We start from the raw sequence: 12,247 nt of genomic DNA, 5'->3' as shown, positions 1-12,247 counted from the left end.
CTCTTCCTTGTGTGGGTAAACGGAGACCAGAGGTCAATGTCTGGTACCTTAGCTGTTTTGCTCTCTGCCTTACTGGTAAAGATAGGGTCTCTCACTGAGCCTGGAGCTCACTGATCCAACTAGGCAGACTGGCTAGTTGGAGACCCAAGGGGCCCTCCTGGCTCGGCGATCATGTCACCCCTTCTGACTTTTCTGTGGATGTTGGCGATCTACATTCAGATCTTCACGCCTGCACTGACAGAGCCATCCTTCCAGCCCCAGAGACCATTTTTTAAATGTTAGGCTTTTCTTTCAGGACTAACCTAAACTAACCTCAAAGTTTGTACCCTGTAGTTCTGCATACGCCTAAACAAGAGCGGAGGATGCTAGCCTCTCTTCTGCCCTCTGACAGCTTCTTCTGTCTGGAGTAAAGTGTTCATTCAGGCAGGCGTGGCCCAGTTACTGTCAAGACCACATCTTTCTGCCAAGATGCAAGCCCTTACTCTTTGATCCATATTTTGATTTTTCTCTACAAATGCTCTCAGAGTTACCGTGAGGTTGTGTTCTGATAAGCTCGTTGTGAGAGAAACTGTTATAGAAAATGTTTTCAGGACGCTCAGCCCCACACTAGCTGGCAGAGCTGCTTGCAGGGTGCTCGGAACAGGTACGTTTTGCCTATGACTGGGCTGCAGCATCTAGCACAAAGCCCACTTTGTAATAAAGCTTGTCTCATGCAGCGCTCCGGAAAGGCAAGGCAGTGGCGCATGGGGGGAGGGGGGGCCATCACTAACTGAGTTAATCCGAATTGAAGTGATGTTTCTCTTTAATGACTAGGAACATCATAATGGAGAAACATGCTAAGCTGAGCCTTTGTCAGCCGGGGACAACCTCAATCAATATTCCCTCCTTCTATCTTCTGCTCTTCCTGGCCCAAGTTGTCTAGCTCGGGGCAAAATTCAGTTGAAACAAGGATGCAAGAGTCTTCTATTCAGACTGCCCTCCTCTGATTGCTTCTCCCAGAAGATCCCTCTTTCCTGGGACTGAGGCTTGCGGTGGAGGCTCCGGGTCATGAGATGCCATGACCTGCAGCAATCTGTGCTCTACAGAGTCCTGTCTCCAGCCTGCCCAGCCATGGGCTGCACTAAGCCTCTTGTGGAAAGGTGGTGGTTGGTGTAGAGCTGGCTGCAGGAGCTACCCACGGGCAGGGGATAGCAAAGCGAGGGAGGTTATGAAATCTAACCCCTTCCCTCCTGCCTCGTCCTTGCCGCCTCTCGTCTCCCACACAGACCTTTCCCAACAGGAAAGCCCCATGAGCTGCTATTGTTCGGCGAGCGTCTGGGCCACATGTGTGTGCAGAACCGAAGAGTGGCAGCCAGCACCTGCCAAACCACAGGGAGGGGAGAGGGCCAGCCCGCAGCCTTAAAAAGACAAACACCAGGTAAATCTACATCCTGGCTCACAACCACAGGGGTTCATGGAGCTAACCGGTCCAGCCTGCCAAAAGGCCCCATAGTCCTCTGTGACAGTATGAGAGCCTCATTTTGTTCTGGAAGTTTAGGACATGCAACAGGAAGTGGGGCCTGTCCCTGTGGAGCCTGAGATCCAGAGAGAAGGGGAAGTAGCTCTAAGAGGGCCTTGGGGACTAGGGGTAAAGTGGAGGCTTTCTGTTCAGTGGCTCCAGGGTCAGGACTGACTGACTTGGCAGATAGATCTCACTGCAAGGCCAAGAGGGAACTAATGATCCAGTCTCCACACTTGTGGAGTGATATGCACCACACTGAGATGGTGTGGACATGGGCCCCTCCCTCACTTACCGGGTGCTCTGGCCTCAATGGTGAAGGTAAAGTTACTGCTCCGCAGAACAGAGAGAGAAGTACTCAAGACTTCAGAGCCCGAAACACGCTTCTGGAACCCATGTAACCCCACCCCAGTCTACATAACGGGCATCTGCCTGAAGTCTTCTAGAGGCAGTGGCTCACAACTATTATCTAATGTCCTCGGAGATTAGATACTTTCTGGTGAATATTGGGAGCAGGCAAATGGTCTTCGTGGCTCTCAAGTCAGATCTCAAGCACCTGGCATCTACTTTGGGCAGTGCGGCCACTGCACGGTGACAAGCTTGTCTGTTTTAGCTAGAAAGCCTCTTCTTCGTGGCTCTAACAGGCAGTGATGCTGGCTGCATACAGTCACATGGGACAGAGCAACCGCTTGCATGGACCACTGATTGTGATGGGGGTACACCATCACAAGGCTCTCCTCTAGCCACCTGAGAGCCAGGTGTCGGGTCAGGGAGCTTCACCTCACAGGGACCCCTCCTCCCTGCACTCTGAAGCCGCCTGCCTTGGGGATGCCATATGCACAGCCCAAGCGATGCTCAGCACTTCCCTGGAGTGTTCCACCTCTCCATCCGCCCGCTGGGGAGAGTTTGGTCTGGATGTGCCGCAGCACTGCATTCTACACATCCGACCTCCACCTGTCTGTCCATCCCCACCAAATGCCTCTTCCTCCTGTACGCTGCTTCTGTCTGCACAGGAGGGCAGATACCAATGAGTCCGTTCCATCCTGTGCCTCCATCTAGCTTCTGGGCAGCACTTAGACTCTTGCCGTCCCCAGTGCCTCCTCCCTAGTTCCCCCTGCTCTCCGTATTCTCGCTCCCTAGGTTCCAGGCTCGTCACTGCTCAGCCATCTCTCTTGCTGCTATCAAAACGATCCTGCTGACACTGAGTCCTGTTGCATCCTTCCCTGACTTGGCAGTCTGAGTGGGGACCAGCGTCAGTTACAAGCTGAAGGGTCAAGTCTTCCACACTGGTTGCTAGAACACCTCTATCTGGCTCTACCTGCCTCTAGAGTCTCTGCATCTGGCATGAGCTCTTCACTGAGGCCATGGGAACCAAAGGACCAGACCTTCTCAGATGCTTGCTGCTTTCAGGGCAAATAAATAACGCAGAGATAAGTAATGCAGCTTTTACATGGCTGTAGACAGGGTTTGCACAGAGGTCCTTTCCCTCCTAGGGAAGCGGGTTGGGATGTGTGTGCCTGACACAGTGGACCCCCAGACACTCTGCGTTTGTGTACCACACTTTTGAACCAAAAAAAAAAAAAAAGGAATCCAATTAATAAATGAATCAATCAAAATGAAATTCTAAGAATTGTGTAAGCTATTAGAGACTAATTCTGTCTACCATCAGATCTCACTGAGTTTCCCTCACTCAGGGGCAAACCCAGGGTCTACACCAACCAGTCCCCTCAGTGGTGCCTATACAGTTATGTGGGGGTACACCTATTCTGGTTCTAATGCTGCTGTTCCTTTTGGGGGGAGTTCCACAACACAGTAACCGCAACAACTATGCGAGTAGAAAATTTACTTTCCCCCCCTCCCCATTTCTCCCCCCCCCCCCCGCTTTCTGCATGTCGAAGGATAAGGTTGCATGACGAGGTTTTACTGTCTCACAGATTCACACTTTGTGTCAGGGACCGGAGCATTGGATTACCTAGCAAATATTTGGATACCTGAGTCTGTGACTCGGGAGATGGCCCGAAGCTGAAGCCAGAACCCTGGGAAACTGGGGTAGGAGTCTGTCACCAGCAGAGGGACAGCTGGGGATGGGAACTGTGAAATAATTGCTTCTACAATAAAACTGATCTCTCTCTCTCTCTCTCTCTCTCTCTCTCTCTCTCTCTCTCTCTCTCTCTCTCTTTGTGTGTGTGTGTGTGTGGGTGATGAAGAGCAAATTCACAGCTCACTGATGTTTATGCTGGAGGTGTCTTTCTGATGTTTCTGTACCTCCTTCTCATAAGGTACTGCTCACCTCTGGCATTACCTGGACTCCCCCACCCCACCCCAGACCTGCTACATCATGGCCGTCGGCACCATCACTGTCACGACCACCATCTCTGTCACCTCCTCCAGCCACACCCATCGCCATCACCACCACCACTTCCATCCCCTCCCCCATCTCCCACCATGCTTTTTCCTCTCCTTTTGCAGTCTTGCAAAACGCGTGGTTTTGTGGCCACTAGGGGGAGGCAGCCGCAACAGCTGTGGCTTAGTCTTGATTGGGTGTCCAGATAGGAATTTTCTGATTCGGGGCAGAATTTTCTCAGGGATTTTATCAGGAAAACAGAAAGATTTCTTAGCTTTCTGTCTGTCGGACCAGCTGTAGTCTCACTCGGCTTTTGGAGGGGGAAGACCTATGTACCACCACGGTGTGGAAAGTACAGACGCCAGAATGCCACAACCAGTACCTTCCTGGGAAGGTTAGATGTTTTTCCCCTCCAAAATGCTTCCTATGTACTGTTTCATTGTGTTTGGCTGCTTTGTTTTACATAGGCAGTCAGGCTGTCCTACGATGATGCCTTCTTATCCGTCACAAATACAGCACCTGAAGGCTGCCTGTCCATGAGCACGGGACTCACTAACTTATCACCCCCAGGTGACAAAGAGTGGGAATGACACTTTAGGAAGGCCTGTTGTGCCTGTGGGGTTCTGCTCACAGGGCCCTTGCTCCTCCCCATCCAGAGCTCAGCCCAGCAGCACACTTACCCAGGGAGACACGGGCCACACTCAGCATCGTTTTCCATGTCCCCCGGTGTCAGCACCGTGGCCCGGAAGAAGCCCTCACAGTCCTTGTGGCGCCTGCATATCTGGTAACCTCCTTTGGAAAACTTCTCTGCAGGGCAAGGCACACAGCCGTAGTCATCATCTTTGGTGCCGTATCCGCAGGACTGGCCGGGGAGGCAGAGGATATGAGAATACAAGTGACTACAGAGGCCGGCACAGTGACATGCTGGCCGTGTCCACCCTTGGCTGCCCATCCTACAGTAATTGTAAGGTCCTATCTTCCTCGGGTCTTTCTCTAAGCTTGCTCCTGTCCACCTTCTGATGGCTTAGTGACAGTGTCCAGATGAGGTCCTTTAAAGAGGTTCAGTGGCTTCCCAGAGTGTCCTTCACTATAGGACAAACCCGGAAGCCTGAGTTTTCTCAGAACTCTGCAAGAACCCCAGATGCTGCTGCCCCTGGCGTTTCTCTGGTGTTTCAAAGAGCATGCGAGCTTAGCTGTACCACAGAATGGGAACCCAGACCTCAGAATGGATGTGCTATTCCTGGAGAGCATTTCTGTCTGCTTCCAATTCAGACGATCAGCCCAACAGGGCAGGACAGGACACTTTTTAAAACTAAGTATTTAGGGCCAGGCGGTGGTGGCGCATACCTTTAATCCCAGCACTTGGGAGGCAGAGGCAGGCAGATCTCTGTGACTTTGAGGCCAACCTGGTCTACAGAGTGAGTTCCAGGACAGCCAGGGCTGTTACTCAGAGAAACCCTGTCTTGAAACCCAACACCCCCTCCCCCCCCCAAAAAAAAAGAATTCGGAGTTCCTGATAAATATGCTGGAGAGTGCACTGGGCTCTGCAGCTCACACCACTCAACCCTGGTGAATGGTGAATGTACCTTGGTGACCTCTTGGTGACCTCAGTGACAGTTTAGGAGATGGTTCTGTGAGTACAGCCCTACCTCCTGAGAGCTCAGGGACATAGGCTGGTCTGCTGTGGGATGTCTTTCTATACACTGTGAATATGTGTTCCTCTCAATGGTTGATAAATAAAGCTGTTTTGGCCTATGGCAAGGCAGGATAGAGCCAGGTGGGAAATCTAAGCAGAGATATAGGAGAAGGGCGGAGCTGGGACATGCCATCCAGCTGCCCAAGGAAAAACATGCCAGCAGACAGTCACGCTACAGCCACATGGCAATACTTAGATGACTAGAAATGGGTTAATTTAGATGTAAGAGCTAGCTAGGAATAAGCCCGAGCCATCAACCAAACATTTATAATTAATATTAAGCCTCTGAGTGGTTACTCAGGAACTGGCGGGTGAGAGAGAAACCTTCATCACACTGGTTCTTACCATGTAGGGCTCCTCTCCCGGTCTGCAGGGAGGACATTGGTGACACAGCCCCGTAGTCTGGTTGTGATATTCGTTCTCGCCACAGTTGGAGTCCTCTGCCTTGGCTGAGCACATCAGGGACACCTGCCACAGAAAAGGTGTTTGGCCTCCACACCTCCTCAAGCTGCAGTTGTTATGTGGGGACAGTCCCCAGAGAGCCCGACATTGGCCACTCCTGTCTCCACCCCCATCCACAGCCATCCTTACAATGGCTTACGTCTGATCCTGCTGTCCAAATTCATCCTCTTCCCACATCCAAGAGAAGCCTTGGATTCTCTTAAGGTCATGAAGAAGGCACCCCTTCTCTTGAACGTCTAGATCTCTGGGTGCTACAGGGGCTGGTCCTTTGCTCTCATGGTGTCTCAATCCCCACTGCCAGGCAGGACTCAAGAGGGCAGGAACTTTCTGATCTTTCTGAGCTGTGGTCCGTCACACAGACTAACACGTCACTGCTAAGCACCGAGAGACATTTCTATCTACAAGTCCCGTGAAGCAAGTGCCCGGAAAATGGTCCAATTAGAACAAGGGGTACCGTCGCCCTTATTCCCTCATGCCTCATTCTGACAGCTGGGGGGAGGAGGCTGGAGGAGCTCTGAAGCCGAGGTGCAGGAAGCTCAGGGCAGTCTGAAGTGGGACAGCTAGCGAAGGTTCTGGGAATACCCCTGGCTCTGCAGGGGCTGAAGTAAGTGTGCTGTGGGAGAGGCACTCAGAACAACTTACCACCAGCACCGGGAGCCAGGACATCCATTTGCAGTCCCCGACGTGGGCCATGATCTCCTGGAAGTGTACCTGAAAGACATACTGCATCAGCATCAGGTGGTCCACTTGCCTTCATCTCCACTGCATCCCAGCGGATGAAGGTAGTTCCAGCAGACACCATGGGGAATGGCACACCCCAAAGAATAGAGTCTATAGGTGGTGCTGCACACCTTTAATCCCAGCACTCGGGAGGCAGAAGGCAGGCGGATCTCTGTGAGTTCAAGGCCAGCCTGGGCTGCAAGAACTAGTTCCAGGACAGGCTCCAAAGATATACAGAGAAACCCTGTCTCAAAAAAAAAAAAAAAAAAAAAAAAAAAAAAAGAGAGAGAGAGAGAGAGAATAGTCTATTCTCAATCTGTGGGTCACGACCCTTTTGGGGGTCGAATATCAGATATCCTACATACCATCTATTTACATTATGATTCATAGCAGTAACAAAATTACAGTGATGAAATAGCAACGAAATAATTTTGGGGGTCACCACAATATGAGGAAGTGTATTAAAGCGTCGCAGCACTGGGAAGGTTAAGAACTACTGGAATAGACAGACTCTAGGCTAAGCTTCAGGCTGATGACCCTGAAGCCAGCTCACATACCCTCTGCAGCATCACACGATGCCCTAGAGAGAACCCCTAGAGGGAAGGCTGAGCAAATGGGGCCTGGAGTCAAGCTGGGGGTTGGCACAAGTTGGCCAGGGCCAGGGAGGCCTGGAGCACTTGGAAGGTCAGCATTTATGCCCTGATACCAGCAGATTTTCGGTCCTGCTCAGTCTGGGTTCTAGAAGTAGAGTGCACATTTAGGAGAGAAACACCCAAGATGTAAGCGGACAGAGAAGAGGCAAGTAGGGCCCGTATCTGATGAGCTAGGAGCTGTTTCCTTCCTGAGCAGTCCTGTCCAATCTCCTGCCTCCGCATGGAGCAGAACTGTCCACACTGTTTAAGAAGGGTTGATGGGATCTAGGCAGGGTTCTGAAATGTCACTCTTATTTAACACCACAATAAACAACAGAATTCCAGGCGGGGCGGGGGTGTAGCTCTGTGGTTAAGTACCCCCTCCCACGCCTGCATGTGTGAACTCCTGGGCTTGGCTTCTAGCCCTAGAACAAGAATATAGGTGCTTCAGTTCCACGCAGGGCTTAACTGCCCACGGTTGAGGGACGAAGACTTTATACAGAAGACCTCGCTGGCTATGGCTGAGACACTGTCTGTATGCACAAGAGTTGGGCCTTTGTGACACCTAGCCTTACAGCAGAGACTGTGTTTGGCGGGAAGAGAGTAGAGGCAGCCATGGACCAAGGATGAGAGTGGATGGTTTAGCTCTGCTCTGAACTTCGTGACTAGAAAAAGACCCCAAGGGCTGTTTATTTCACTCCGGGGAGAAGTGTGTTCCCAAGAGCTGTCTGAAGATGAGCGTTCTGCAATAGTCTGAGGAGACCCGGCCAGGGTCACTGGCAAGGTCTTGAGGGACAGGGTCTGGATCGTCTATGGGCTCAGGTACCTCAAGTTTGCCCTCACACATCACTGCTGTGTACTGGGTGGCCTGACGGAAATGGCCGGGCTTCTAGGCTCTTTTGCACCTCGGTCCTGTAAGGCAAGATGAAAGTGCTCAGGTTGCCCTCAATTGTGAACTTGTTGGGTGTTTTCCTTCTGGCAAGAAGCAAGCTGGGGCAGGCAGCAGGGGAGGCAGGGAGACCCAGCCTAGAGGCTGAGAGGATGGCTCGAGCCCTAATGGGTGAGGTGAAGTTGAGGCAGCAGAGGCCAGAAAGGGAACTTCCTCCTCACGCACACTCCTGCCTCGGGTCCGAAGCTCTGACCTTGCTTCGGGACAGTGGGTTTAGCTGGGATGCCTTTCCATTGTGACTGTGGATAGGGCCAGAGGCTCTGGGTACTGGAGGCCTTCCAAGAGGCATATTAATGGTTTCTAATTTAATTGATGTCTAATTATAGCAGATTCTTGGGAGCTTCCCTGAAACACGGGAAAGTGCTGGGCCTCCACACTTTGGTGTTAGCCTAGAGCATTTACGGATAGGCTCATTAAAGATGCGCCCAATAAAAGTAGGGTCAAAGGGAAAGCAAATAGGCAAAGGTAAACAAAAAGCTAAATGCCTCTTTAGTGCTTTGCCCACACTTATCCTGGAAGGTGTAAGGTCTGGGTGGGAAGGGGTGGCCCTGTGGTCAGTGCTCTCCTGAACCTCAGGAGGACAGACGGACGTCAGCCCAGCTGAGAGGAAATGGGGCTCAGCTACGACCTCCCACCACTTTGGGGAGCCCCAGTTCCTCACACTGATAGAGGTGCAAGAGCTAGGAGCCAAGATAGCTGCCTTCAACCTCGGAGGATCACGACTGGGTTGCTGATAGTAACAGCATCTCTTCCCATCTACCTGCAAGCAAGGCTGATGCTTAACTTGCATAACTGGTCACGTGATCAATGACCCAGACCAGGGTCTTGCAAAACTGCACCCACTGGTAAACAAATCGCCAGTCCGCATCAGGCTGTCCACATAGCCCATTGGAATCCAGCAGCACTGGCCTGTTATCTGACATCTGGAACATTTTTCATAATCCAGCTGAGACCCCGAGCCGGGGCAGACCACACCAGCCATGTCTGCTGTCAGTCCTGGGCAGGAGGGGCTACCACCGCCTCCTTAGCTGTTCCCCTTCCTTCCCACCCCCTGTACTTCTCTGCTTTCTGCCGTTCCCACCTCTACACAGTCTCCACCCGGAGTGACAACGTGACAGTGTGGGAATGCCAGCTCCCGAACTCTGGCAAGGCAGAGGGTTGCAGCGAGCTTGTGGAAAGGGTCTCTGGGTCAGCGGCTTTGTCTTCACAGTGAAGAACTGGTTCCGAGGAGGAAAAGTTTACTTCAGCTCATGGTTTCAGAGGTTCAGTCCATCCAGGCATGGGGCCGTGGCAGGATGGAGCAGCTCTGCGGGAAGCAGAGCCTGCAGAATGGAGCAGCCCTGCGGGGAGCAGAGCCTGCACTCGCTGGCTTCTTCTTCCCCCCCTTTCGTTCTACCCCTGGCCTAGGGGGCGATGCTGCTCACACGCAGAGAATGGCTCTTCTGGAGTTAACGCTTCTCTGGGCATGCCCTCAGACACACTGACAGTGTTCTTCACCTGTCTCTTTCTCGACCCCCAAGGTGACAATCAAGATTACCCTACAGTCTTAGGGTTTCTGTTGCTGTGATAAAACACCATAATCAAAAGTCGTGTGGGGAGGAAGGGGTTATTTCACCTCACATGTTGGGAGGGAAGGGAGAATTTCACCTCACAACTCTGTGCCACACTCCTCTACTGAGGGAAGTCAAGGGGGGATGCTGGAGGCGGGAGCTGATGCAGAGGCCATGGAGGGATGCTGATCACGGGCATCTTCCTTATGGCTTGCTTAGCCTGCTTTCTCATACAACCCAGGACCACCAGCCCAGGGCTGGCATTGCACTCTGTGGGATAGGCCCTCCCACATCCACTGTTAATCAGAATAATACCCCACAGACTTGCCTACAGACTAATCCTAGGCAGGTATTTTCTCAACCGTGGTTCCCTCTGAGACAACACTAGTCTGTGCCAAGTTGACCCAAAATTGGACATCACATCCATCACACCCGTGGCAGAGCAAGGGTGGCACGATAGTTCGAGAGGAGGAAACCCAGGGAGGAAATAGATGTCACAATGCGACCCAGTGCATACACACATGCCACTACTACACAGGAAGGGACTCTCATAATTCCATTTTACATACGTAGTAGCCCAACACAGACAAACTGAGTAACTTGCCCAAGGCTGCGGAGTAGTGGGCAAAGTTTGGATCCGAACACACATACTTTGGGCAGCATCTGCTCTCTCCCACCACACCCCGGTCTGCTGGGTGGACAGGCTCTAGGTCCAGAAACAAAACTCCACGGAGAAGGTGTGCAAGAGCAAGGGAACTTTCTGGGTAGGCATTCTGTCCTCCCCTAGCCTGGAACCCTCATAACCCCTATTTGATGGGGCCACGTAGCCTCCTCTATAAAATTGGAATAACTAGGCTTCTTATCCAGCTGAGTGTTCAACCCAACGGGGCTCAGAAACCCTGTGAGATTATGGGGTTAGGACAGTGGAGGCCATGGCATGCCTGTGTGCCAGCCTTTCAGGTTGGAAATGTGGTTTGATTTCCTTAGTGTGAGCTACTAAATGGTGCCCGGGAGTCAGATCATTAACACAGAACCTTTTCCTCTATGAGTCTCCAGTCAGCCAGGATGTTCAGAAAAGGTGCAAGTAAGCACAGGCCAGGCCAGATCACAAGGGACCCACACTGGTGTTCTTGGATTTGGTGCTCTAGCTGGAGTCCCAGGCCCCACATCGTCAGCGTCTCCTAAGAGATGCAGTCTCTGGCCCAGACCTGCTGTGTGTGGGGGTCTGCATTTCCCCCACATCTGTGGCTTCTGAGCACACTGGGGTGTGAGAAGTATCGTCTGAGTGACCTCCTTGGGGGGTGATGCAGGGTGAGAGGAGAAACAATATTTAGCTAAGGTTTACTCTTCCCAAGAATTCAGAAAGAAAGGCTGCCGTCTCTCTCTCCACCAAGTCTGCCGGTGAGCAAACAGCATCTCTCATCTATATCCGGCAGTTTTCCTTCATTTTGTTCATCCACACATGGATCCGTCCATCCACACATGGATCCGTCCATCCACACATGCCTCCATCCACACATGGATCCGTCCATGTTTCTACACAGCGGCTATAAAATTGTGCATGCTGCTGTCTTATAGACCAGGGGTGGGGTGGGAGGGAGAAAAAGAAAGGGTTCCTGTTTGAGGAGAAACGCACCAAACACCAAATTACATAGGAGTTTTGTTAAATCGTCTTGGTCCCCTCCTCAGACACCGTGTCTTGACGGGGCAGCTTGCCTCTGTTCTCTGAGGGTAGCTATCCTCCCTGCTGGTCGCTATTACCGGGGTAGCCCAGTCTCTGGGGCTTCATGGTCTTCTGGCCTTCTGGACCACCCTTGAAGGAGGAGAGGCTAGCTATGGGCTTATTTCCTCCAAAGAGGGTACCACCTTGGGTACATTCTATCCCACATCTATCAGCTTCAACAATGTAGCCCTGCGGGGAGAGCAAACCCACAGAGTCACTTTTCTCTGTGTGTGGGCCAAGGTTGCCTCGGTCCTCCATCTTTTCCTGTTCTACCCACTCGAGTACCTGAATTAGGCAACACCATGTTTTTTTCCCCCTTGTCTTCACCAGGTTGCAGGGACTAGAATCAGATGTCTGGTCATCCCCGCATCCCCCCAACCCTGTGATACCCTTAGGGGGCCATGATGGGAAAGAGATGAGGCCAGCAGCGCGCCCACAGGGCTCCTCTGTGGAGCGAGGCCAGGTGCTGGCAATCAGCCTTGTGTGGGAGGCAGCTGCAGGGCTAGGTCCTCTCCCTCCCACCATTCCGCTCCCCCCCCCCACCTTCCCCCCTCCTTCTGCAGGAGGAGCCTGAGGGGAGGCTGCTGGTGGCCTCCTCAGGGGCTTTGAGATTCTCTGATCTCCCAACGGGCCCCAGTTCTCTTTAACAAAGATAGATGCTCATTCCCACCAG

At 52.2% G+C, this 12,247-nt stretch overlaps 1 protein-coding gene across 1 annotated transcript in view; it reads right to left on the bottom strand.

The window, feature by feature from the left end:
* The window catches only part of Edar (ectodysplasin A receptor), a 73,440-nt gene that overhangs the window by 20,918 nt on the left and 40,275 nt on the right, over positions 1 to 12,247 (bottom strand). The window contains exons 2-4 of the mRNA XM_050143275.1: positions 6,643 to 6,711; positions 5,884 to 6,006; positions 4,523 to 4,704 (exon numbers count right to left, since the gene is read on the bottom strand). Of these exons, the coding sequence (XP_049999232.1) occupies positions 4,523 to 4,704; positions 5,884 to 6,006; positions 6,643 to 6,693 (356 nt within the window). The 5' untranslated portion in view covers positions 6,694 to 6,711. The remainder of the gene's footprint in view (positions 1 to 4,522; positions 4,705 to 5,883; positions 6,007 to 6,642; positions 6,712 to 12,247) is intronic.

Source organism: Alexandromys fortis, unplaced genomic scaffold (genome assembly GCF_014885135.2).
Source record: "Alexandromys fortis isolate MF-2015 unplaced genomic scaffold, M_Fortis_MF-2015_v1.1 scaffold_9, whole genome shotgun sequence".
Lineage (NCBI taxonomy): Eukaryota > Metazoa > Chordata > Mammalia > Rodentia > Cricetidae > Alexandromys > Alexandromys fortis.
This window is presented reverse-complemented; position numbering and strand designations above follow the sequence as displayed.